At 43.8% G+C, this 24034-nt stretch overlaps 1 protein-coding gene and 1 pseudogene across 2 annotated transcripts; both read right to left on the reverse strand.

Annotated features, from left to right (window-relative positions):
- Nucleotides 1-5769: 5769 nt before the first annotated feature.
- Nucleotides 5770-9058, reverse strand: LOC309379543 (olfactory receptor 13H1-like; the record flags this gene model as incomplete). Its single annotated transcript, XM_081928787.1, has 2 exons — nt 8865-9058; nt 5770-6711 (listed from the first exon to the last, which is right to left on the reverse strand). The coding sequence occupies exon 2, from the start codon at nt 6700-6702 to the stop codon at nt 5770-5772; it is 933 nt and encodes a 310-aa protein (XP_081784913.1). The 5' UTR covers nt 6703-6711; nt 8865-9058.
- A 9318-nt stretch (nt 9059-18376) lies between these two features.
- Nucleotides 18377-19341, reverse strand: LOC309379544 (olfactory receptor 13H1-like; annotated as a pseudogene). Its single transcript has one exon. The product of its transcript is annotated as an olfactory receptor 13H1-like (transcript).
- Between the last annotated feature and the right edge of the window lie 4693 nt (nt 19342-24034).

A 24034-nucleotide genomic window follows, 5' to 3' on the forward strand; every position in this document is an offset into this window, starting at 1 on the left:
ATGTACAGAGTTTCTTTAAAGCCTCAAAGACCATCTATGGGCCAATAAATCATGGCATATGCCCCCTACACTCAGCAGATAGTACCACACTTCTAAAAGATAAAGAAGCTGTTGCACTGCTCTGGAAAGAACACTACCAACATCTCCTTAACTGCATCTCCCCCGTAGCTGCTGAAGTCCTCTCACAAATTCCACAAAAACAAATTAGAGACGAGCTTGCAGTATCTCCAAATATAGGAGAGTTGTGTACAGCTATTAACCAAATGAAAAACAAGAAAGCCAGTGGACCTGATGGGATACCTGCTAAAATTTTCAAAGTGGGTGGAATCGAACTTGCACAACAACTTCACAAGCTAATCGAAAAAATCTGGGAAAGAGAAGCGATCCCAGCAGACTTTAGTGATGCCAAAATTATCAATCTTGGGAAACACTGGCCTGTGAGCCCTCCAATTGGAGAACAGCCTTCACCAAAGGTGTCATGGGCTTTGAAGATGCTTGAACTCAGGACGCAAGGGAGAACTGTGCCAAGAGGAACTCCCGCCTGGAAACCAAGGTCCCCACTGTGGAAGGACGTGTGGATCCAGAATTGGCCTCCACAATCACTTATGGACTCATTGTTAAAACCATGTTTATGGAAGACAATCTTACTCGGCTACGAGGGATCGCCAAAGAAGAAGACTCCTGGCAGAGTAGTGGGCAACTCAAGAGGTGAGGGCAACTCAACAAGAGAACATTGAAGCCACTATGTTACCATGAAGCCTTGTTGATTCACTTCCCGTGGACAAGCCAATACAGTGGTACCTCGGGTTAAGTACTTAATTCTTTCTGGAGGTCCGTACTTAACCTGAAACTGTTCTTTTTTTTTAAAAGAATATTTATTAAAGTTTCCAATAGTAATACAATAAAAATCAAAGAGAAAAAAAGAAAAAGTAGCATACATACAAAAAAATAAAAAAATAAAAAATAACATACATACAAAAATAAAAATGATTAAAAACACATAAAATTCTGTTACTTATTTTCCATTAACTTATTTCCCAGACCTCCTCATACCTCCCTTTTTTGTATTCTGATTCAAATTGTTGGTTCAGCAAATCCTTATCCAATTCCTTTCTCAAACAACTTATCAACAAAAACCTTAATTTTACCATATTTTTAAAAACCACTTTTTAATTTTATCCAAACTTAACTCTCACCCAAACTTATATAATGGTACTTGTTCTTAAAACATTTCCCTAAGGTCGAAAGAAAATTCCCTTCCACGAATTTCCAATTCTCCTAAAAGTAAGACAAAAAACAAACAAACAAACAAACAAAAAAGCAACTTATATTATGTACTGTCAGAGCTGCCTCCAGGTCCCAGCTCACAGAGGACCAACGCCAGCCGGTGGTAATGTACAAAAGTCTTTATTGAAGTTCAGTTTCCATTTACAAGCCGCAGCGTGCAGCTCTACGTCTTAGAACCTAGACCGGCGAAGCTCCGTCTGAGTCTCCACCCCCTGTACACCAGTTTAAGGCTCTAGCCTTACTCCACCTCTTCCGTTGCTCTTTCCTCCTCTGGGTCCTTCTGCCCCCCGGGGTCTCCTCCTTTCTGGACTCTTCTGACGCTGACCCCCCTGACTCTTGTCCCTCCTTTCGGCGGGCTTTAGGACCTGGTTCCCTACCCGGGCTACCTGCTGTGCCGCTCGCCTGTACATTTGAACTTGGCGTGCGCGCCCAGGCGCCAACTTTCCTCTTGACCGTTTCCGCGCTCTCCGATGGAGGCGTGGTTCATCCTGACTCATCTCCTCTCGCTGGTGGTGAACACCCTGGTCCCGATACCTGGGATTCCTCCCCCCCACTGCGCTCTGGTGGGGAAGCTGGTCCTGATTTCCAACTGCTGCTCTCTGAGCTCCCGCTGGCCCCTTCCTTCTGGGGTGTCCCCCTTGGCACTCCCCTTGCGCTGGCCATGGGCGCCCCCTTCTGCGAATCTTCCGATTCACTGGAAAGACTCAGGGAATTCCTCGGATCACTGTCATCGCCTATGCTTCCCTCGGATTCCTCCCCCTCGCTCTCCATTTCCTCCCTCTCCTGTGCCTCTGCTCCTGAGCCCCTGACATGTACACTTTAAATTCCCATTTTTCGTTCCACCCATACCCCCTTCCCGGTTTCAGTCCCCAACAAATCTCAAAATAAGACCATCAACCCGGTGATCTTATGTCCGAGGCTCTTAAATCTCTCTCATAACTCCTCTGCCAGTCTTTTTGATAGTCTTTAATATTCAAGACCAAATCTCGGGGAGACTCCCACCCTGCAGCATCCACGTTTCTTTCAGCCAGGCCTACATACTTGAAGATAAGGCCTATAGGGTATTCCACATCTTGTTTCATTCTCCTTTGAATTCCAAATGTCCCCATAGCTCCAACTTCCAGCTGGATCAAATTTATAATCCAAGGGTCATATGATCTCCAGATAAGGAGGTCTCTCCATGTTTCATTTTCCAATTCAGGCCAGGCTTCCATCTTCAGAAATTTGTTTCTTCTTGTTACCATCATGTCAAGCCTCAAGTTGCAGCTCACCTTTTGCATCTGCAGTGTTGAGTCCCCCCCTTTTTTCTCTTCAAAGGCAACATTATTCTCCTTCTCAATTTTCTCTGTTTGTTCAGTTAAGTAGAATTCCTGTACCAAGTTCTTATCAAGTTCATTGCTAGTACTAGCTCTTGTGCCCAAAGTTGTAACATTTGTAGTCAAAACACCTATTTGACCTTGCAACTTTCCCAAGAGAAAGAAAGTCCTGTTCAGTTCAGACTGGATTTCCTTACCAGCTGCCATTCTTAAGCATATCAAGGTCAAAAAACAATTTCTCAGCTGGTTCTTAATGCAATGTCCCAAGACTCCCTCTAGGGGGATTTAAGTTTCTTTTTACTCCTTTCAGCACAAAACCAAAAGTTCCATACGTTAAATTGTAGCAGTCCTTCCTTCTTTTAAAACATAAACTTGTAGCCAATATAAGCAGCAGAGACAAAGTCCTCTTTTTGTATCTTGACAGCTAACTTGACAGCTGTCAAATTGTTCAATTGCTCATCAGCCGGCTCCCACAGCCCACTCCCAGGTCCGGGGGGGGGGGCACATCAATTTTTAAATTTAGTTCTTCTCCCGCAGGTTCCCCTGGTTCCAAATAAATTTTCTTGTGATCTCAATCGGTAGAATTAAAATCTTTTGCAAAAGATAAAGCTCTCCACGACCTTAGTTGGAGGTTCTTTGCTTTAGAATATTTACAGAAAGGGGAGGCAGACTTCCTGTTTGGACCTTCCCCGATCAGTGTCGAATTTAAAGATATTTAAAGAATCCAATTTCCGTACTACTCACGGGTTGTTGTTTTAAAGTCCCAATTGTTCCAGGAAAAAGGCAGCGCTCTCTGGCAACAACTATGCGGCTTCGCTCCACGGAAATAGCCGATGACTCTCAGCACCGCGCCACTTCCCCTCTTCACTTTGGAGCCCATTGGTGGGTTCCTTAGTGGGTTGGGGGGGGCGCTAAAGGTGCCCGCCGAGTCCCATGGTCACAGGCTTCATCCGCCCGTTTCGTGCGGAGCTGGTCCCTCCAGTTCAGAGGGAGGCGCCACCCCGGATGTCCAACCTGAAACTGTTCTTAACCTGAAGACCACTTTAGCTAATGGAGCCTCGTGCTGCTGCCATGCCTCTGGAGCACGATTTCTTTTTTTTTTAACTTAATATTTTTTGAAGTTTCAAAAGATCACAAAAAGAAAAAAAAGAAAAAGAAAAACAGAAAATACAAAATACAGGAAAAAATAAAAACAATTAAAAACAAATCCATCTTTCCACGTCTTGTCTTTCATTTACTTGTTTCCTTGACCTCCTCACACCTCCCTGGCGCGGGGAGAAGGGCTCTCCGCCCCACCGCCAGCCTTTGGAGCAGCCTTCCGAAGGCTGGCGGGGGGAGAAGGTCTCTCCGCCCCACCGGCAGCCTTCAGAGGAGGTCCGAGGACAGTGGGGAAGACGCGCTGCACTTCCCCGCTGTCCCCGGAGGTTTCCCTATGGGCTTTCGTCTTGCGAAGGAAGCCCATAGGGAAATTCGTCTGGCGAAGGACCTCGAAAAATGGAAAACTCTTTCTTCTTGCGAGTTTTCCGTCTTGCGAGGCATTTGTCTTGCGAGGTACCACTGTATCCAGACCAATGCCTTATTTGCCAAAGTTGTGAAAGCTGATGTGAGGTAGGCAAAAACCTGCAAGCTAGCCTATTTGCTTGCAGGAGAAAAGTCCCTTGGCCCTGGATATGGCGACTGAATAAACCATAGCAAGGCTCATAGGCAACGTGCTCACCCCCCCCCCATGGATGGGCCCTTAAAGACTAGGTGGGTGGAAAAATCCCACGACGATCCTCACACCTGGCCGCCCTCTTAAGTAGGGTAGGGGCAGGCTGCTTGCAACCCCCAAGCCCCTGCCTCCGATTGGCTAAGTGGGCACTGCCCACTGTTCCCTGGGGGGCTGATGTGGCTGGTGGTGGACAGCGCCAGCCAGTTAACTTTGTAACACACATGGGAAACAGAAAGTGTAGATTAAAGGAGACCCCAGCTGGATATCTGAGAATCTGGAGATTTGGAAGATCTAAGTCAAGTCAATCATTCCAAATCAATTAGAGAAATAAAAATAGATCTATCAAACTGGGAAAGTTTAAATTTCTCAGGGGCAGGAAGAAGCTCTTTTATAAAAAATACAGATATTCTGTTTCTAATACTATTATATTAAACAGGAGTGTCAGGTGGTGATGTGGTTGCTCACGAGTAACCAGGCAGGACTCCAACCTGTCTTTTGCAGCTTTTTATTTGTGCAACTATTTACAGTGCAGAACCCCAAAGTTCATGTCCGTCTTAGTCACTTGCAGATTCCGGGAGTGGCCCCTTCTGGTTTCTCCCCCAGCATAAATACTTAGACACCCCAAACTCTGCCTCCCCTCCTTACACTTCACCCCTCTGCTCAAACTGGGCGACAAAAGGGCGTGCCTGTTTCCCGGCTGGCCAGGCTAGGTGAGGCGCTTGGGCTCTCAGTTAGCTTCCCCCTTCCCCCTCTGCTGCACTGGAGGTGTGGCTTTCCCCACCGTTGGACAAGGAGCTGCTCCTCAGAAGCGTTGGAGGCTCTCTGTATCCCCCTGCCTCCCTCCCCTGTCCCAATGGCACTCCCCTGACAATGAGTGACAAATGAATGAAAAATAGGAATATCTAAGTTTTTTATGGGCATGCAGGAAACTCAGAATTACATCAAAAATATTCTGTCAACAAATATCAGGTGGTTTGATATTTCCAACATATAAGGCTATTACAACACAGCCATGCTCAGAATATAAAAAAATGGTTTGCAAAATTTTCTGTCAACAAAAAAAAACCCAAAATGGTTCACCTGCTGAAATAAAAAAATCCCTATGCCATAAATATAGGAGAGAACATACAGTTTTTTAATGAAACTCTGTCACTCCAAACATTTATATGATTTGGAAAAGGTTTCAAATTAAGTCAAGTCCAGAGCTGTCACCGCTTGCTGCAGTTTCCTTCAATTCTGGATGTAGATGTGGGGGGGGGGCACTTCTAGGGGACATGAATGTCTGGGAGGGAAACTGGTTAACAGAACTGAGAGCTATAATGGAACAGGGGCTGGTTAAATGTCATTAACAAAAAATATGGGTGAAGGACATCATTTTCCCTCGAGTATCTTCAGATCAGACCTATGCTAATAAAACTAATTGAAAGCTATGGCCTTATCATCATATTTTGATACTTATTCTGATATTTTCCTTCCAACCAGTTTCCAAAAGGCACCCTTCACATCCTTGTTTCTCAGGCTGTAGATCAAAGGGTTGAGCATAGGTGTCAAAGCTCCATACAATAGAGATATGAGCTTGTCCTTTTCAGAAACCGATTTCCCTTGTGGGTTCAAGTACATGATCATGATTGTGCCATAGAAGACACTGACGACAACAAGGTGAGAGCTGCAGGTGGAAAAGGCTTTCTTGCGACCCTGTGCTGAACGGATGCGCAGTACAGCCAGGCCTATGCGCCCATATGTCACAACTATGAAACCAAACGGTGGTATTAGGAGAAAAAGGCTGGAAATATGCATAAATAACTCACTGATACGTGTATCTGAGCAAGCCAATTTGAGGAATGACTGTAACTCACATGCAAAATGGTTGATGATATGTCGGCCACAGAAGTCCCTAGGTTGCAACAGGGCTGTGACTACGGTGCAGAGGAAGCAAAGTGTTACAGGGACAGCCACCAGGGCTATGCAAACTCTCCAGCTCATGATCTGCATGTAGTATAAGGGTTGGCAGATAGCCACCAAGCGGTCATATGCCATGATGGCCAGGATGATACATTCTGTTGCGACAACTAACAAACCAATGTACATCTGCAGCAGGCATCCGGAGAAGGAAATTGTGGGCATGTATATGAAGCAGTTGACCAAAATATTTGGAAGTGCATTGTTAGTAAGGATAAGGTCAAGTGATGAGAGGACACAAAGAAAGAAATACATGGGAGTATGAAGGTCAGGATCCTTTATACTCAGCAGGATAATAAGTCCATTGCCAAGCACACTAATGAGGTAGACAATCAAGAGGAACCAAAAGAATACAGCCTGAGCTCTGGGGTATTCGGATAATCCAATCAAGATGAAGCCAGTCACCACAGTCTCATTTTCAGCAGCCATAACATTTTCCTGCAGGGTGAAAAGAATGAAGTATTTAGAAATATGTCACAGTGGGAGGTATGCAATTTTGGTCATCCCTAAAAAACTGCTCTATCCAAGACAGAAGACCTAGCCAAGACAAATGTATGGACCATGGGTGCCTATTTTGCTTTGCTTTGCTTTGGGTTTTGAAGATATCTGCTGTGTGTTGTTCAAAACCCACATTAATGCACACCTAAGAAATCAAAAAGGTTATATGGAACACCCAGATAGCCATTCCTTCTTCAGTAGATACCCTGTCAAAAAAAAAATGAATTCTTGTGGAAGTCATAAACTCATCGACAAATATCTGAGCATATGTTTAAAGGACAAAAAACCCAAACAAACCACCCACTGTGGAAATGCTTTGCCTCCACTGGCAGTCAGAAGTTGTAAACTTATAGTCTTACGTATAAGTGGCGCATTTCCCCTATCTTTTAGCTTTAAAGGAAGAAAGATAAAAATAAGATCAGTAGAGAATAAAGAATTTTTTTTGAAAGATTACGGAGAAGATTTGCAGAAAGAATCTGGAGAAGAGCCAAGAGCATTGGACAGAAAACCATCAGACAGAGGACCAGAACAAAAAGCATTGGACAGAGGATTACCAAAAAGAGGAATACTAGACATAGCAAGATTACCCTTCGGATTGGACTGTCCAAAGAAAGTGACAATACCACTGACAGAACAAGAGCAAGCACTTGGTGCAGTTGGAGGAAAATCAGAGTAACTACATCATGGCTCTGCAACTACTAAGCTGGAATACTAATGGACTTAACTCCCCTTAAAAAAGGAAAAGAGTCTTTCATTTATTAAAAAAGGAACAATTGGACTTGATTTGCCTACAAGAAACACATGTGATAAGGCTACACAGGAAAGTATTGATTAATAAAAGATTGGGCCAAGAGTTTATGGACCACAGGTATGAAGTAATGCCTTAAGAGAGAATATTATGAAAATGATATACAGGTGGTACATGACACCAGTCAAGCTCGCAAAAATATATCATTTGCCTGATAATAAATGCTGGAAATGTAAAGAGACTGAAGGTACATTCTTTCACCTTTGGTAGACGTGCCCAAGGATTAAGGCTTTCTGGGAGATGATCTATAATGAAATGAAAAAGGTATTTAAATATACCTTTCTGAAGAAACCAGAGGCCTTTCTCCAGGGCATGGTCGGCCAATTGGTGTTAAAGAAGGATAGAACTTTTTTTATGTATGCTACAACAGCAGCAAGAATACTTATCGCAAAGTGTTGGAAGACACAAGATCTACCCACCCGGGAAGAATGGAATAGTACATGGAACTGGCGGAAATGACTGGCAGAATCCGAGACCAGGGAGAAGAGTCGGTAGAAGAAAATTGGAAGAAATTTAAAGGCTATTTACAGAAACATTGTAAAATTAAGGAATGTTAGAAGGATGCCGGAATGAAGTTATGTGGTTTTAGCAGTAATGTTATAGAATTAAGTAAAATGGGAATATGAATAGGTGAGAATGTAAAGTTACAATATATTAAGATAAATTATTAAGATAAAAGTAAAGATGGAAAGGATTTGCTGAAATAACTAATTGAACTAGAATACAAAAAAGGGAGGTGTGAGGAGGTCAGGGAAACAAGTAAATGAAAGACAAGACATGGAAAGATTGACTTGTTTTTAATTGTTTTTATTCTTCTGTATTTTGTATTTTCTGTTTTCTTTTTTTTTGTAACTTTTTGAAACTTTAATAAATATTTTTTAAAAAAAAAAAATAAGTGGCCCATTTCCCAAAATAAAATTTTAACACAAATTTCTCCCAACCTTTCAGTTCTATTTAGTCAGGTAATCAAGAAAATAAAGAAAGAAGAATTGAGATAGGATTACCATCTCAATTGTAGGTAGTCGCACAAACCAGCTTGACTTGCTGGGGCTGATGAGAATTGTAGTTTAGCGGCATCTGGAGGGCCAAGTGTTCCCTGTCCCTGCTATAGAGCTACTGAATCTGAACTACAGATGTAGCATTTACATGCAGATAATAAGCTCACTTACTCCCAAAGCCCTGAATAGTTATGCCTCTGATTCTTCATCAGGCCAAGTGTTGGAAACAGTATGAATACTACTGAAAAGTCAAAGCATGGTCATCCCCTTTTCACTAAAATGCTTACCTGCTGGTACTTCTCCTAATGTTGATCTGAGAGGTTTATAACAATATGCTCCCCACAATACATCACAGACCCAGAACACAAAGAAGTTGTAGCGGGAAAGTTGGTGTTAAGAGGGTGATGTTTGTTTTTAAGGTCAGTGAAATGAATTGAAATCTAGTTCACTTCCATGTAAACGGAAGAGTCCTGCTTAGTCCTTGAGATAAAGAATGTAAGTATTTTGCTCTCATTTTCTTTCCCTTTTTCGTAAGCTGCATTTGTATTATAGGTCCTTCTGGAGTAAGTAAGGTAAGCCCAGAGGTGAATCCCACAAGTAATGGTATGTAATTGAACCCAGGGGGAACATACTTCACATTAACATTTTGGACTTTATTATTTCATAATCTAAATAAGACTATATTATGAACACGGTAGGAAGGAGGGAAATTATATGGTAAGCACCACCAACATATTAGCAACATAAATTTACTTTTCTTCTGCCTCACTATTCTTTCTTCCAATCTTTCATTTGATGGAACGTATTCCCCTCACAATGGGATGCGGGTGGCGCTGTGGTCTTTTTATATTCTCTCATAAGGTAGATAATCATAAACAAAAGCAATTATGGCTTCATGATAAGGATTACACAACCAAGAAAGGAAATAAGTAAAAGAGAGAAATATCCATTATTACATAAGATCTAAGTCTGACCTCTAGGCCCTGTGTCTTTTCACTGGATTATTATGAAGCAGTAGATCGTTCTGAGATTATTACAAACTGTAGCAGGAACCCCCCCACCCCAATCATTCTGTTTGTATAAACTACACACTCACACACTATATACACCACATTTCTGTTATAAATTCATAGAAAATCAACCATACATCGGATTTGCACTGTTCCATTTTATTTTACTCCATATGACAAGAACTAACAAAGGGGGGTGGCTTAGTCCTGGTCAGCCATAATCCCTTCACCGTCTCAGCACATCCACAGGAGCCCTGCCCATGCCAACCCTGATGATCCCAGACAGAAGACAATCAAGATCACAAAGAACTTGCATATGGGAGTGGATTCAACATGGACTGAAACAAAGGACACTGATCAGATCTTCCCTCAGGGGGCAGGAAACTGCAAAATTCCCTTTGTCTCCTGGAAGTTCCTGGAAGTGACTCAGGGGGAGGGGGAAGGGAGGAACCAGCCAGGTGACAAGACACTCAGGTTACCACCACAACTCCTCCCCCAACCCCTCCTTTCTGTAATGTATGCCTCCCTCAGCCCCTCCTTTCTGTAATGTATGCATGATGTTTCTGGGGGTGGGCTTGATCTAGAGGAGGGGAATTTCAAAAGTTTTTATAAGACCTTGCACACTATTCTTCTGGGTCTTTTCCTCTCTCCTGCACGTGAGGGGAACACCCTGTTGCAACAGTTCAATAAAGGCCAAGCCTACAGGCTGCTGTTTTGCTCCAAGTTATCCTGGTTGGTGTCTTTGTTTTGTCCAAGAGAGCCCTCGGATTTTTCCTGCAACAGTTGGCGACCATTCTCAGGGACACTTGGTTCTCCTGCAGAGGTGAGAGGGGAGACAGAGGGGATCGGGCGCCACTGGGCAACCTTAGCCCAGGGATCCTTCTTCCTCTCCCTGCCTCCTCTTTGCGGGCGGTAATCAATCGTCACCAAAAGCCCAACCAGGCGAGCAAAGGCGAGGTGAAGCCGGCTAAAAAAGAAAAGGATCCCGGGATCCGCGGGGGACATCTTCGAACGTGAGTATGGTTTGAAGTAAATACATTGGGAGGGGGGTGGAGAAGTAACGTCCTCACGACAGCCAGACTTTCCTTCTATAATTTCCGACGTTCCCCCTCGGGGTCGGCCAGGAACGTTCTTCCTCTATTCTTTTCTCCCCGATTCTCCCCTTTCGGAAAGTGGCCAGGGAGGTTGCGGAACTTTACTGTCTGACGTTCCCCCTCGGGGTCGTCCAGGAACGTCAAAACCTTTCCCTTTCTCTCCCCCCAATTTCTTACGCGGTATGTGACCGGGGAAATTGTGGTACTTTGCTGTTTTCCGACGTTCCCCCTCGGGGTCGTCCAGGAACGTCTTGATCTCTCTATCCCTTTTCTCCCCCATTTTCCGTCTTGGAATTGAGTCCGGGAAAGCGTGGCTCTTTACTGTTTTTCTCTGACGTCCCTCTTTCGGAGTCGTCCAGAGGCGCCCATCCAAGCTTTTTTTCTCTCTCTCTCTTTTCTCGTCTATTATGCAAACAAAGCCGCCCCTGCTGCCTGGCGACCTTTGTTAGGGATGACCCGGGTACGTCAGAACGCAAGGTTGTTTGTTTCCTTTCCAAACCTTCATTTTCTCGGGCCTTAATCTGGCATTGCACTGCGCAAGCGTCCAGTAGGGGTTCTGAACTTAGTCTCAAAGGCTAGGCAGGAGGCTGTCGTGGAGGGTAGAGGGGGGAATTGGGGCCCCACACTAGGATTAGTCTTGTAAGCAGCGCTGAGGTAAAGGAATTCCGGGCAGAGAGAGACCCATGGTTTAGTTTCCGGGCAGAGACCCGTGGTTTTGTTTCAGGTTCAGGTTTGAGATTTCCAGAAATTAATTCGTGGTTTATAGATAAGTAGGAATTGTGTTAGTCAAGGATACTTCGAGTACTGAAAGGATCTTTTGTCTGTCCCCCCTTTCTTTCCCATTGCCCCTCTTCCCTTATGTGTGTGCGTCCACTCTTTCTGTCTTTAGCGTACTTCGTTAATGAAAAGAAAAGAAAAAAGCCTAACAATAACATATGAGAGAATGGGAGCTCACTAAACACCTTAACTGGATTCCTCCTGGCAACAAAGCTTCCATGAAGCCTTTTTTGCCCCAGAGAGGATTCTAATATGCCCCTCCAGCTTGTCATCTCCAATTGGGAAAAAAAAATAAAAATAAAATAAAAATAAAGGGGCAAAATGGTCTTTCCAAGTGCAAAGTACGAGACCATTGTAACTTTTAGTGGGTGGCTTAGGCCCACCACCTGGAACCCAGGGCACAGTGGCCACCCCAGGGATCCTTCAACAAAATCAGGGTTTGAACCCTTAGGGAGAGCTGAACACATCAAATTTGTGTTGTTAAACTAGAACCTAAAGCTAGAACATGAAACCGTAAATTTAATGGTGCTCAGAAGGCAGTAGATATAATAGCCCAGCCTGGGAGCCCACGCATTTGAGATCTTAGTTTTTCCAAAAAAAAGGAAGAAAAAAAAAGGATAAGAGATGTACTCAAAGATTTGGAAATATTTAAAGTGTTTGTGTTTACATTGGCTCCGACATCCACAGACTGCTCTTAAATGCACATAGTTTTTAAATTGCAAGCTTGATTAAAAAAATTTTTTAAATCTAAGGAAGCCATGTTGGGCCTTATCAATCTTAAACAGGACAAAAAAAATTGAGAATGAAGTGTGCAAATGTTTATTTGAGAGAGGCTCCAATGAGTCTTCCTCCAAGTAGCTTGAGTGAGGAGTATGATTTTAAGTTGATGGTGGATAATGTTATGTTGCAACGTTTGAGTTTATGAGTTTATATCCGTGTTCCAGTATTTTTTCCCAGTATTTTGAAATGTGCTGTGAAGAAACTAATGTTTCTGCTGCAAAAGCCTAGTAGAGCCAACTGCTCTCTCAAGCTAAAATGCAGTGTATGTATTTCATTAAGCGTCTGCCTATAAAAATGTGTTCTTTCTAAGAAAAATTGGTATTAAAATTGGTATTAAATGTAGAAGCTTCCATAGCCAGCAAAATTGTCTATCTGAGTCCAGTCCTGATATCAGTCTTCCTAGCCTCTTTTCTTAAAAAAATGCCCCTTTGTTTCATTCTGTCTCTTTCAGGGGTTTTTTCCCCTTTCTCCTTCTTACTTCTGTGCCAGGTAAATTTACTCCCAAGTAAGCTTCCTTTAAAGGAAACTGCAAAAGGGGGGGGCATAGATTAGGCTTACTATTCCTCTGCAAGTTCAGGAAAAACTCACTTTTGTATTCCTTTTAAATCAAATCTATGGCTGTTTTAACTATGCTTTATAAGAGATCCTCTCCCTCTTAGGAAAAATGTTCACTTCAATCTTCCTTTAAAGATAATTTCTCTAGGAACTTGAAGGAAGCAAACTCAAACTATCTCAAGATCTGCTAAAACGGTTCTGTGTAAAGTTGGCTACTTTTCTTTTTCTCTTCCTTAGTACATGATACGAGCATAGATGTTTCCTTTCACAGTTGAAAATCTGTACTCAAATGTATATGTCCTTTTGGTAGTGTAAATCTTGCTTTGAAAATCTTGCTATGAACACTGTATTTAGGGTTGGACTAGATGACCCAAGGGTCCCTTTTAGCTTTACCAATTTGTGGCTGTGTGGAGGGCCATGTGTCTGCAAGCATGTGATGAGTTGAAATTCAGCCCAACTTTGCTCTTTGTTTTACTTAAAAAAAAAAAGGTGAGAGGTAAAATCCGTGATGTTTTGAAGCAGAACTGGTAATTTCAAGCATTTGAGTGATTACAGTGTTTATCATTTTCTCTACTATTAAAAAAAATCAAACTTCAAAGTCAATTCAAAGTTTAAGCACATAAAATACATATGAGTCTTGACCATTTATCCTGTAAATAAAGGGCAGAAAAATTTGTCTGCAAATGGTAAGGCTGAAATGACTGAGAATGTTAAAAAAATCCTATAAATTCTGACTCTCTGGCCATTTTTTCCCATATATAAGGGCGTGGCATTGTTCCGTGAATGACCAGAGGGAAATCACACAAAATGATAGCCCTTTCCTGTACATAAAGGAAGCAGTCCTTTTTGCTTGGGCTACAATTGCTAACTTTATTGAATACTTTAATTGCTCAGTTTCTCTTTTTTGTTTTTTTAAAAAATCTAACCCTATTTTTTTAAATCTACTCCTTACCCTTCATTTCTTTTATTCAAATGGTAATTTAGCCAAAGGTTTCAACATTTTCAATAGTATAAAAGGTTTGCTGAGATGGCACATGCACAGAGGCTAGATCAGCAACAAAGGGGGGAGAGAGATAGAGGAAGGAGGGGGAACTGTAGGGAGTGAGTGGAGCTTGGGCTGAAGGGGAAAATGTATCCAAATTTCCTTATGTAAAAAAAAACTTGGAGCCACTGAGGGAAATCACCCTTAATGTCTCTTTTGCTCCAGGGGCTACATAAGACAAAAGGTGTTAAGTAGTTTCAAATCTTAACATGATTAACATGCCAAATTCTTTTCACAGGTAAATATCAGAGCACTCCCCTCCCCCAAGGGATTAAAATCACAGACTTTGTGTGCATTTTAGGAACAGCATCTCCTGACAGACTTCTCACATGAAATAATTTTCCCTTTTAACAGGATATGTGAACCCCGATAACAAAGTGTTTGTCCCTTCTTTTCTCCCACAGCAACTTTCTTTCCTGTTCTGTGAAACAAGTCTGAATCCCTGCTGTATTAGTGACTTCCATCTCTTTGTGGCTTGGACACTTTAAGTTACAAATAATCTCTTTTCATTTATTTAATCAGTTTTTCCATGATGTCTATGAAATTAATCGAAGCACAACCAAACATTGTTTGTGGAATTGTATTTGTTTACCTTTTGCCTGAGTATTATTATTTTTGGTTCCTCATAGGTCATTGTGTGTGTGTTTTACTTTGGGGACATGTCCATCACATATTGAAAGTCATTTTAAGCCCTTTTCCATTGTTTTCTCATTCTTTCAGTCCAGTAGTAATCTGTGGTTCTGATAATATCTTTGTATTATTTAATAATAATTCCTTTCTAAATCTGATATCTTTGTGTCAAGTGTGTTTTCATCTGACTGGTAATCTAATTTTTGGCTTTCTTTTTTATTTTTAACCTTTGTTGTATTTTTTTACATGTGGAGTAATTTTTTTTAATAATATGAAGGAAAAAACAACAACAACAAAAAACTAAGTGAAGGAAAGCAAACAAACTTAGCAGATAATAACAGTAATTATATGAAAATGTGATAATAATATTAAAATGAGTAAAATGCTTAACATGCTAAGATTTTATGATTTGCAGCTAATAACTCAAGGAGATTTTCTTGGGGAGGGGGTTTTTGCTTCTCCCTTTTCTAACTGTCTTTTTAAGTCCCTAAAAAAAAACAAAAAACAAACCCTAACCCCTTACAGGATATCACTTCTACAAGTGTGTTACTACAGATCCAAGAAGACACCAAAGTTTCAAAGTGGCCACAGCTATCTCTTTCAAAGGATATAGACTGCCAGGGGAGTGGGGCTGACAAATGGGGGGTGGAGTTGAATTGCAAGGACATTTTCTGACTTTTGAACCTCAAGATACATGCGTAAAAATATCACAATTGTCTCAAGATATGTAACTGATACTTAATTAGTTTGTTTTGTATTATGTGTTATTGTGTGGGAATGTTGAAATGTGTCTGACAGTGTGTTATTTCCACAAATGGGGGGGCTATTTGTGGCTATTTTTGTGTGTAATTGTTTTTATGTTTAATGTCTTATTCCTTACACCCCAGTTGAGCATTCTCATACATTTTATGCTTTTTTTTACAGATCAGGCTATTATGTAGTCCAATGTTTAGAATCAGATAAATTTATAACTACATTTAGTTGTTTCACCTGGCACTCTGCCAGCTTCCCTACCCATTTTTAAAAAATGTGCTAAAAACTCACTTTACCAATGAGAAGCTTCTAAGATACATGAAAGTGAATATGCTTTGGTTTAGCAGGAAGAATCCCTTATAGAGTTAAATTGACTTATTTGGACAAGTGCCCTTTTAAGAATGGTTTTCTTTTAACAGATTGGTTTGAAGAGTTGAGAACCATGGGGCAAGATAAATTCAAATTAGACTCAGTTTGAATTGGGCAAGTGTATCCAGGCTGCAATTAGCTTTTTGGTCCTTTAAGTGCAAGTCCCATGACTGCAAGACCATAGCCAATAATAATAAAATCCCATAGAATGGCCAGGCGAGGACATTTCACTCCTGACGTGCCCAAACCTGTGCCAGCTGTGATGAGTGCCAGGCAACATGGTCAATATGAAAGCCCTATTCACCAGGGATTGCTACTACTGTTACACCAGGCCGGTGTGAGACCACAGAAGAGCTACCTTGACACCTGAGAACACAAAATGGTGGGAGGGTAAAGCAAACTGCATCTTTCAGTCATTAGTGGACCTTGCTGCTAAATGTAAAGCATATGGCACTATTGAGAAAATATTTATTCCAAGGTGCTAAAATACCACAAGTAACTGAGCAACAAAATATTAATTTTACGTGATATCCTGTGTCTAACTATGTGCACTGTTACACCATTATATTTCTATACAAATATCCTTAAGAAGCATGACATCCAAGTCCCTTTCAAGTTCACATGGACACACGCATCTGGGACGGAGAATAGCAGGTTAATATTTACCACCTTAAATTGTGCGGAGAAAAGGATTGCAAAGTAACCACCTTTGCAATCTTATCTCCGAAGGGGGGAACTGTAGCAGGAACCCCCCCACCCCAATCATTCTGTTTGTATAAACTACACACTCACACACTATATACACCACATTTCTGTTATAAATTCATAGAAAATCAACCATACATCGGATTTGCACTGTTCCATTTTATTTTACTCCATATGACAAGAACTAACAAAGGGGGGTGGCTTAGTCCTGGTCAGCCATAATCCCTTCACCGTCTCAGCACATCCACAGGAGCCCTGCCCATGCCAACCCTGATGATCCCAGACAGAAGACAATCAAGATCACAAAGAACTTGCATATGGGAGTGGATTCAACATGGACTGAAACAAAGGACACTGATCAGATCTTCCCTCAGGGGGCAGGAAACTGCAAAATTCCCTTTGTCTCCTGGAAGTTCCTGGAAGTGACTCAGGGGGAGGGGGAAGGGAGGAACCAGCCAGGTGACAAGACACTCAGGTTACCACCACAACTCCTCCCCCAACCCCTCCTTTCTGTAATGTATGCCTCCCTCAGCCCCTCCTTTCTGTAATGTATGCATGATGTTTCTGGGGGTGGGCTTGATCTAGAGGAGGGGAATTTCAAAAGTTTTTATAAGACCTTGCACACTATTCTTCTGGGTCTTTTCCTCTCTTCTGCACGTGAGGGGAACACCCTGTTGCAACAGTTCAATAAAGGCCAAGCCTACAGGCTGCTGTTTTGCTCCAAGTTATCCTGGTTGGTGTCTTTGTTTTGTCCAAGAGAGCCCTCGGATTTTTCCTGCAACAATTCTTAACAAAGTGTTGCAAAATAGCAGCGTTTTGGCTGAAAGAAAACTCCACGCAGTGAATGAAGAATAACAAAAGGTTTATTACTTGGCTAGCCAGCAAGCTGACTCAGAGGAATCAGTTCCAAAGTCTGAGCCCTGAGAAAAGGGAGGGGCTCCTTCATATATACATTTCTGTTATCTCTTAAGGCACTACATATGCATAGACTGCGGCAAAATCCCTCCTATCCTAGGCTACATTGCCCTATTAGTATACCATTTATGGTCTTTCCTTAATTGCATATACACTAAGCAAGCTCACAAAGAACTCTCTATTCCTTTCCTTATATGGGTTTACCTTGAGGGAGTTTAGGACATGAAGCAAGGCACGTCTCCCTTTCTTATGCAGACACTCCGGAAAGTGTTTTTGTGTTTTTGCGAGACAAAGATAACAGCTCATGGTACAAAATTAGGATAGCCTGGCTTGAAGGTCTTTATATGTATCAAAAGTAGAGACATTTTAAAAATTCAGTTTTTCTGAAGCCTAATGAATTGATACTCCACACACACACGTGGGTCTGGGGGTTATCCAGTGGTTGTTCTGCTCCTGGACATGGAAATAGAGCTGTGGGAAGAGTAAAGATGCTGGGGAATTCCAATAAGAACAGAAATGAGACTGAAAACTGGTTTGCTTCTGTATATCAAAGCTAAGCATTTCTCAGGACAGACAACATTGGTCATTGGAATATTTTGTTCAACAAAAGGACAACTTCACACTGTTCCTCCTCAACTGGCTTTCTCTTATACTGAATAAGCATATCTCTTTTTTCATGTGTTCCCAAGTTTTGAAGGCATAGTTAAGCTGGGAGGCTTTCCATAGAGCAGCAAAGGTGTCTGCCTGGTTGTCAGACTTGGGAACCTTCACAATTTTTATCACAGAAATTACTTAGGCTGAACAGGAAAGGTTAATTTGCTTCAACTCTACAGTGAGGGTGTAATTTGTCCCACTGAGAGAGCCAGTGTGGTGTAGTGGTTAAGAGCGATGGACTGGTAATCTGGTGAGCCGGGTTCGTTTCCCCCCTACTCCACATGCAGCTGCTGGGTGACCTTGGGCTAGTCACACTTCTCTGAGGTCTCTCAGCCTCACTCACCTCACAGAGTGTTTGTTGTGGGGGAGGAAGGCAAAGGAGAATGTTAGCCACTTTGAGACTCCTTAAAGGGAGTGAAAGGCAGGATATCAAGTCCAAACTCCTCCCCCTCCTCCTCCTCCTCTTCTTCTTTACCACAACTTCCTCTTGTTATCAGAAATTGCCCACTATCAAATGCAATCCATTTGATACTTATTCTGATATTTTCCTTCCAGCCAGTTTCCAAAGGGCACCCTTCACATCCCTGTTTCTCAGGCTGTAGATCAAAGGGTTGAGCATAGGTGTCAAAGCTCCATATGCTACAGATATGAGCTTGTCCTTTTCAGAAACTGATTTCCCTTGTGGCCTCAAGTACATGATCATGATTGTGCCATAGAAGACACTGACGACAGCAAGGTGAGAGCTGCAGGTGGAAAAGGCTTTCTTGCGACCCTGTGCTGAACGGATGCGCAGTACAGCCAGGCCTATGCGCCCATATGTCACAACTATGAAACCAAAGGGAGGTATTAAAATAGAGATGCTGGCAGCTTGCATAAAGAGCTCACTAGCATGAATGTCAGAGCAAGCCAGTTTGAGGAACGACTCCAGCTCACATGCAAAATGATTGATGACATTTTGTCCACAGAAGTCAGTAGGCCGCAACAGTGCATTGATCAGAGTTATCAGGAAAGGAAAGCCCACAGATGCAGCCACGAGGCAAAGGCAAAATTTCCAGCTCATGATCTTCATGTAGTCAAGGGCTGGCATATAGCCACAAAGCGGTCATATGCCATGAGCGCAAGCAGAACACACTCAGTGGAGACAAGTAATAGACCAATGTACATCTGGGACAGGCATCTGTAGAAGGAAATTGTAGGCCTGTAAATGAAGCAGTTGACCAAGACCTCTGGAACTGTATTGCTGATGAGGGCGATGTCTATAGAAGATAGAGCACACAGAAAGAAATACATGGGAGTATGAAGCCTGGGGTCCACAATGATTAGCATGATAATGAGGCCATTGCCAAGAAAGCTAGTGAGGTAGACTACCAAGAGGAAGAGGAAGAAGATGGTTTGAGCTCTGGGGTATTCGGATAATCCAATCAAGATGAACTCTGTCACCATAGTCTCATTTGCAAGTCCCATGGCGTTCTGTGACTGGTATCTCCTGCAGGGAAGAAGCACAGACAGAGGTCTCTCTAAGAAGCATCCACCCCCTTGTAATCCAGGCATAGAGCCAGGAATGTCCAAGTTCGCGGGCTGCTTTCCAACTCATTTATGCACAATTATATCCCACTGAAATCAGTCAGTGCTGCTGTTAGTTTGATAACTTATTATACTAGGGTTGTCATATTTCAAGAAATATGGGCACAAAAAGTTCTTGAGGTTTTTTAGGGCCATTGCCCGATAGCCCCCCCCCCCCACCGCCAGGCCAGAGCCAGAGCCTGGGTCACCTGTGCCCACACCAAAGCCTGAACCAGAGCACACACACCCCGCACATTTTTTTTAACCCCAGATCCAGGACATTTACTGTAAAATGTGAAAGTTCCCCCTGGATGGGCATGTAGGACCCCGAAAAGAGGACATGTCCAGGAATTCCTAGACGTATGGCAACCCTATATTATAACTGACCTGACTTCCCAGCAGCACAGTTCCCACAGTTCCCATTCCTGGGAGGGGCAAAGCAGTGGGGAGGTCTGCAGACACTAGGATTGCCATATTTCAAAAACTTCTGAAATGGGATGCCCTATGTCTGGATTCCCTGGCCATTGCAGATTTCTGCCCGGATGCTGTTTATGAGGGCCGAATGCCAGTTATGTCCAGGAAATTCCAGACGTATGGCAACTCTAGCAAACACAATGAGTGAGCCAATCCTGCACTCCCAGTGCTGCGTTTGCACTGCACTGACTGCCCTTGCCACCTCTCCCTCTCGCTCCTGGTAAGCACCAGTAACTCCACTGCCAGGAGGTCAGCCAAGATCCCCTTGAACAGCCCTGCCATCTGCTATGGAGAATGAAGTTGCAGAACTTGTCTGAAACCCTGGAAAGCCATTTTACTGAGGCAGATTGGTCAATGGTCTGACTCAGTACAGTAAAGCAGCTTTCTATGTACCTAAGGAACACTGAGAGTCATGGAAAGGGGAGTCATTGTTAAACAGAAGTTGCTAGCTTTACACAGAATTGAGCAAGAGCAAAAATTGTATATAAAGTGTTGATAAAATGGCTACAAAACAGCAACATTTAATCCCACAAAAAACATCAACATACAATTGAAATGTGAATAAAATTATTGAAACATAGTGATGTATATCTGTCTAGAATGATGGCCATATATCAACCCGATGGGGCAAACAATGACTAGAGACCAATTGTGTTTTTGACACCCCCCCAGGGGTCTTCCTCAGTGGTCAAGGCCACTTGTATTATTTATTCCAGGTCAGCTCCCCCTGTTGTCTATATAGATTGGCCAAGTGGCTAACTATTGATGACCAATTGCATTACAAATTCAATACGTTGTTTTAATAATAATAATAATAATAATAATAATAATAATAATAATAATAATTTATTTGTACCCCGCCCATCTGGCTGGGTTTCCCCAGCCACTCTGGGCGGCTTCCAACAAAGATGAAAGATACACTAAAATGTCACATATTAAAAATTTCCCTGAACAGGGCTGCCTTCAGATGTCTTCTGAATGTCAGGTAGATGTTTATCGCTTTGACATCTGATGGGAGGGCGTTCCACAGGGCGGGTGCCACTACCGAGAAGGCCCTCTGCCTGGTTCCCTGTAACTTGGCCTCTCGCAGTGAGGGAACCGCCAGAAGGCCCTCGGAGCTGGACCTCAGTGTCCGGGCAGAACGATGGGGGAGGAGATGCTCCTTCAGATATACTGGACCGAGGCCGTTTAGGGCTTTAAAGGTCAGCACCAACACTTTGAATTGTGCTCGGAAACGTACTGGGAGCCAATGTAGGTCTTTCAAGACCGGTGTTATATGGTCTCGGCAGCCGCTCCCAGTCACCAGTCTAGCTGCTGCATTCTGGATTAGTTGTAGTTTCCGGGTCACCTTCAAAGGTAGCCCCACGTAGAGCGCATTGCAGTAGTCCAAGCGGGAGATAACCAGAGCATGTACCACTCTGGCGAGACAGTCTGCAGGCAGATAGGGTCTCAGCCTACGTACCAGATGGAGCTGGTAAACAGCTGCCCTGGATACAGATTTGACCTGTGCCTCCATGGACAGCTGTGAGTCCAAAATGACTCCCAGGCTGCGCACCTGGTCCTTCAGGGGCACAGTTACCCCATTCAGGACCAGGGAATCCTCCACACCTGCCCGCCTCCTGTCCCCCAAAAACAGTACTTCTGTCTTGTCAGGATTCAACCTCAATCTGTTAGCCGCCATCCATCCTCCAACCGCTTCCAGACACTCACACAGGACCTTCACCGCCTTCACTGGTTCTGATTTAAAAGAGAGGTAGAGCTGGGTATCATCTGCATACTGATGAACACCCAGCCCAAACCTCCTGATGATCTCTCCCAGTGGCTGCATGTAAAAGTTGAAAAGCATGGGGGAGAGGACAGAACCCTGAGGCACCCCACAAGTGAGAGCCCAGGGGTCTGAACACTCATCCCCCACCACCACTTTCTGAACACGGCCCAGGAGGAAGGAGCGGAACCACTGTAGGACAGTGCCCCCCAGCTCCCAGCCCCTCAAGACGGTCCAGAAGGATGTTATGGTCGATGGTATCAAACGCCGCTGAGAGATCCAGCGGAACTAGGAAACAGCTCTCACCTTTGTCTCTAGTCCGCCGGAAATCATCAACCAGTGCGACCAAGGCAGTTTCAGTCCCATGATGAGGCCTGAATCCCGACTGGAAGGGATCCAAATGGTCCGCTTCTTCCAGGCGTGCCTGGAGTTGTTCAGCAACCACTCGCTCAATCACCTTGCCCAAGAATGGAAGGTTTGAGACTGGGTGATAATTGGCCATCGTGGCCGCATCTAAAGATGTTTTTTTAAGAAGCGGTTTAATAACCGCCTCTTTCAGCGGGTCTGGGAAGGCTCCCTCACGGAGGGAAGCATTCACCACCCCACAAAGCCCATCGCCCAGTCCTTCCCGGCTAGCTTTTATAAGCCAGGATGGGCAAGGATCCAGGAGACAGGTGGTTGGCTTCACTCGTCCAAGCAGCCTGTCCACATCCTCGGAGGTAACAGATTGGAATTGATCCCACACAACTTGACTAGACAGGACTCTAGCACTCTCCCGCCCTGGCCCTGCTCCCACAGTGGAGTCTACTTCTTCCCGAATCTGAGCGATTTTATCTGCAAACAAATTTGCAAAATCATTGCAGGAGAACATGTGGCCCGTACTGGGCCTCGATGTTGCAGGTGGTTCCGCTAAATTGTGAACCACCTGAAAAAGTCTCCTGCTGCTGTTTTCTGCAGATGCAATAGAGGCGGTGAAGAAAGTCTTCTTCGCCGTCGCTATCGCCACTTGGTAGGCTCGACGTTGAGCTCTAACCTGTGTCCGGTCAGATTCGGAACGAGTTATCCGCCACCGGCGCTCTAGCCGTCTCAACGATTGTTTCATTACCCTCAGATCCGTGGAAAACCACGGGGCTCTCCGGGCTCCATGCAATCGGAGAGGGCGCTTCGGAGCCAAACAGTCAATAGCCCTGGTTAACTCCACATTCCAGCGGGCCACCAGGGAATCGGCTGAAAGGCCATCAACATGGGATAAAGCATCCCCTACCACTCTCTGGAAACCATTTGGATCCATTAAGTGGCGGGGGCGTACCATCCGAATCGGTCCCACCTCCCTGCAGAGGGGATGGGTCGCAGAGAAGTCCAGTTGCACCAGGAAGTGATCTGACCATGGCACTTCTTTCGTTTCGCTTTTACTTAGTGTCAGATCACCAACATCCATAGAGGTCAACACCAGGTCCAAGGCATGTCCGCGGCTATGGGTTGGGCCAGACTTATTCAGGGACAGCCCCATGGAGGCCATGCTTTCCCGAGCGGCCCCTTGTAAGGTCGTGTCAGCATGGATGTTAAAATCCCCTAGGACAACCAAGCTAGGTGTCTCCAGGAGAACATCCGCCACGACCTGAAGCAGCTCGGGCAGGGAATCCTTGGTGCAGCGGGGAGGTCGGTACACCAAAAGGAATCCTGTACTGCCCCTATTGCCCAACTTCCAGAACATGCACTCGGAAAACTGGGTCTTCCCAATAGGAAGCCTGGTGCAAACTAATGACTTCCTAAAAATCACTGCAACCTCCCTCCCCGCCCACATGACCTGGGTTGCTGTGCATAAGAGAAACCTGGTGGACAAGCAGCGGCAAGGACAGGCCCATCTGCTTCATCCAACCAAGTCTCTGTTATACATGCCATGTCAAGTCCTCCATCCATGATCAAGTCATGGATGGCAGTGGTCTTATGAATCATTGACCTGGCATTGCACAGCAACACTTTCAGGTCATGTGGGTATCCCTTGCTGATTCTAGTATCCATCCGGTCAGGACCAGACCGGGAGGCAGGGATAGTCCTCAGACAACGACTAAACCTGCCTCCTCTGTAATGACATGGTCTGCTCTTAGCGTAACTCCTCCTCCTACCCGTGATCACTGAGATCGGTTGTCCCAGTGCATTCCCCCCTGTGGAACATTTCCCAGCCCTTTTGTTGGCTGGGACCTACTCCCCAGCAGCCCTGACCCCTCCCCTTAAGAACAAAATAACACCTTAAAAAAACAATAAATAAAACAATACAAACAAAAAACAAAAAACAATAAAAATTACAAAAACATAAAATCAAACAAATTCCCAGGCCCAATAAACATCCATCCCACCCCCACCCCCCATA

This window comes from Podarcis melisellensis, assembly GCF_964234715.1.
Source record: "Podarcis melisellensis genome assembly, chromosome: 10".
NCBI lineage: Eukaryota > Metazoa > Chordata > Lepidosauria > Squamata > Lacertidae > Podarcis > Podarcis melisellensis.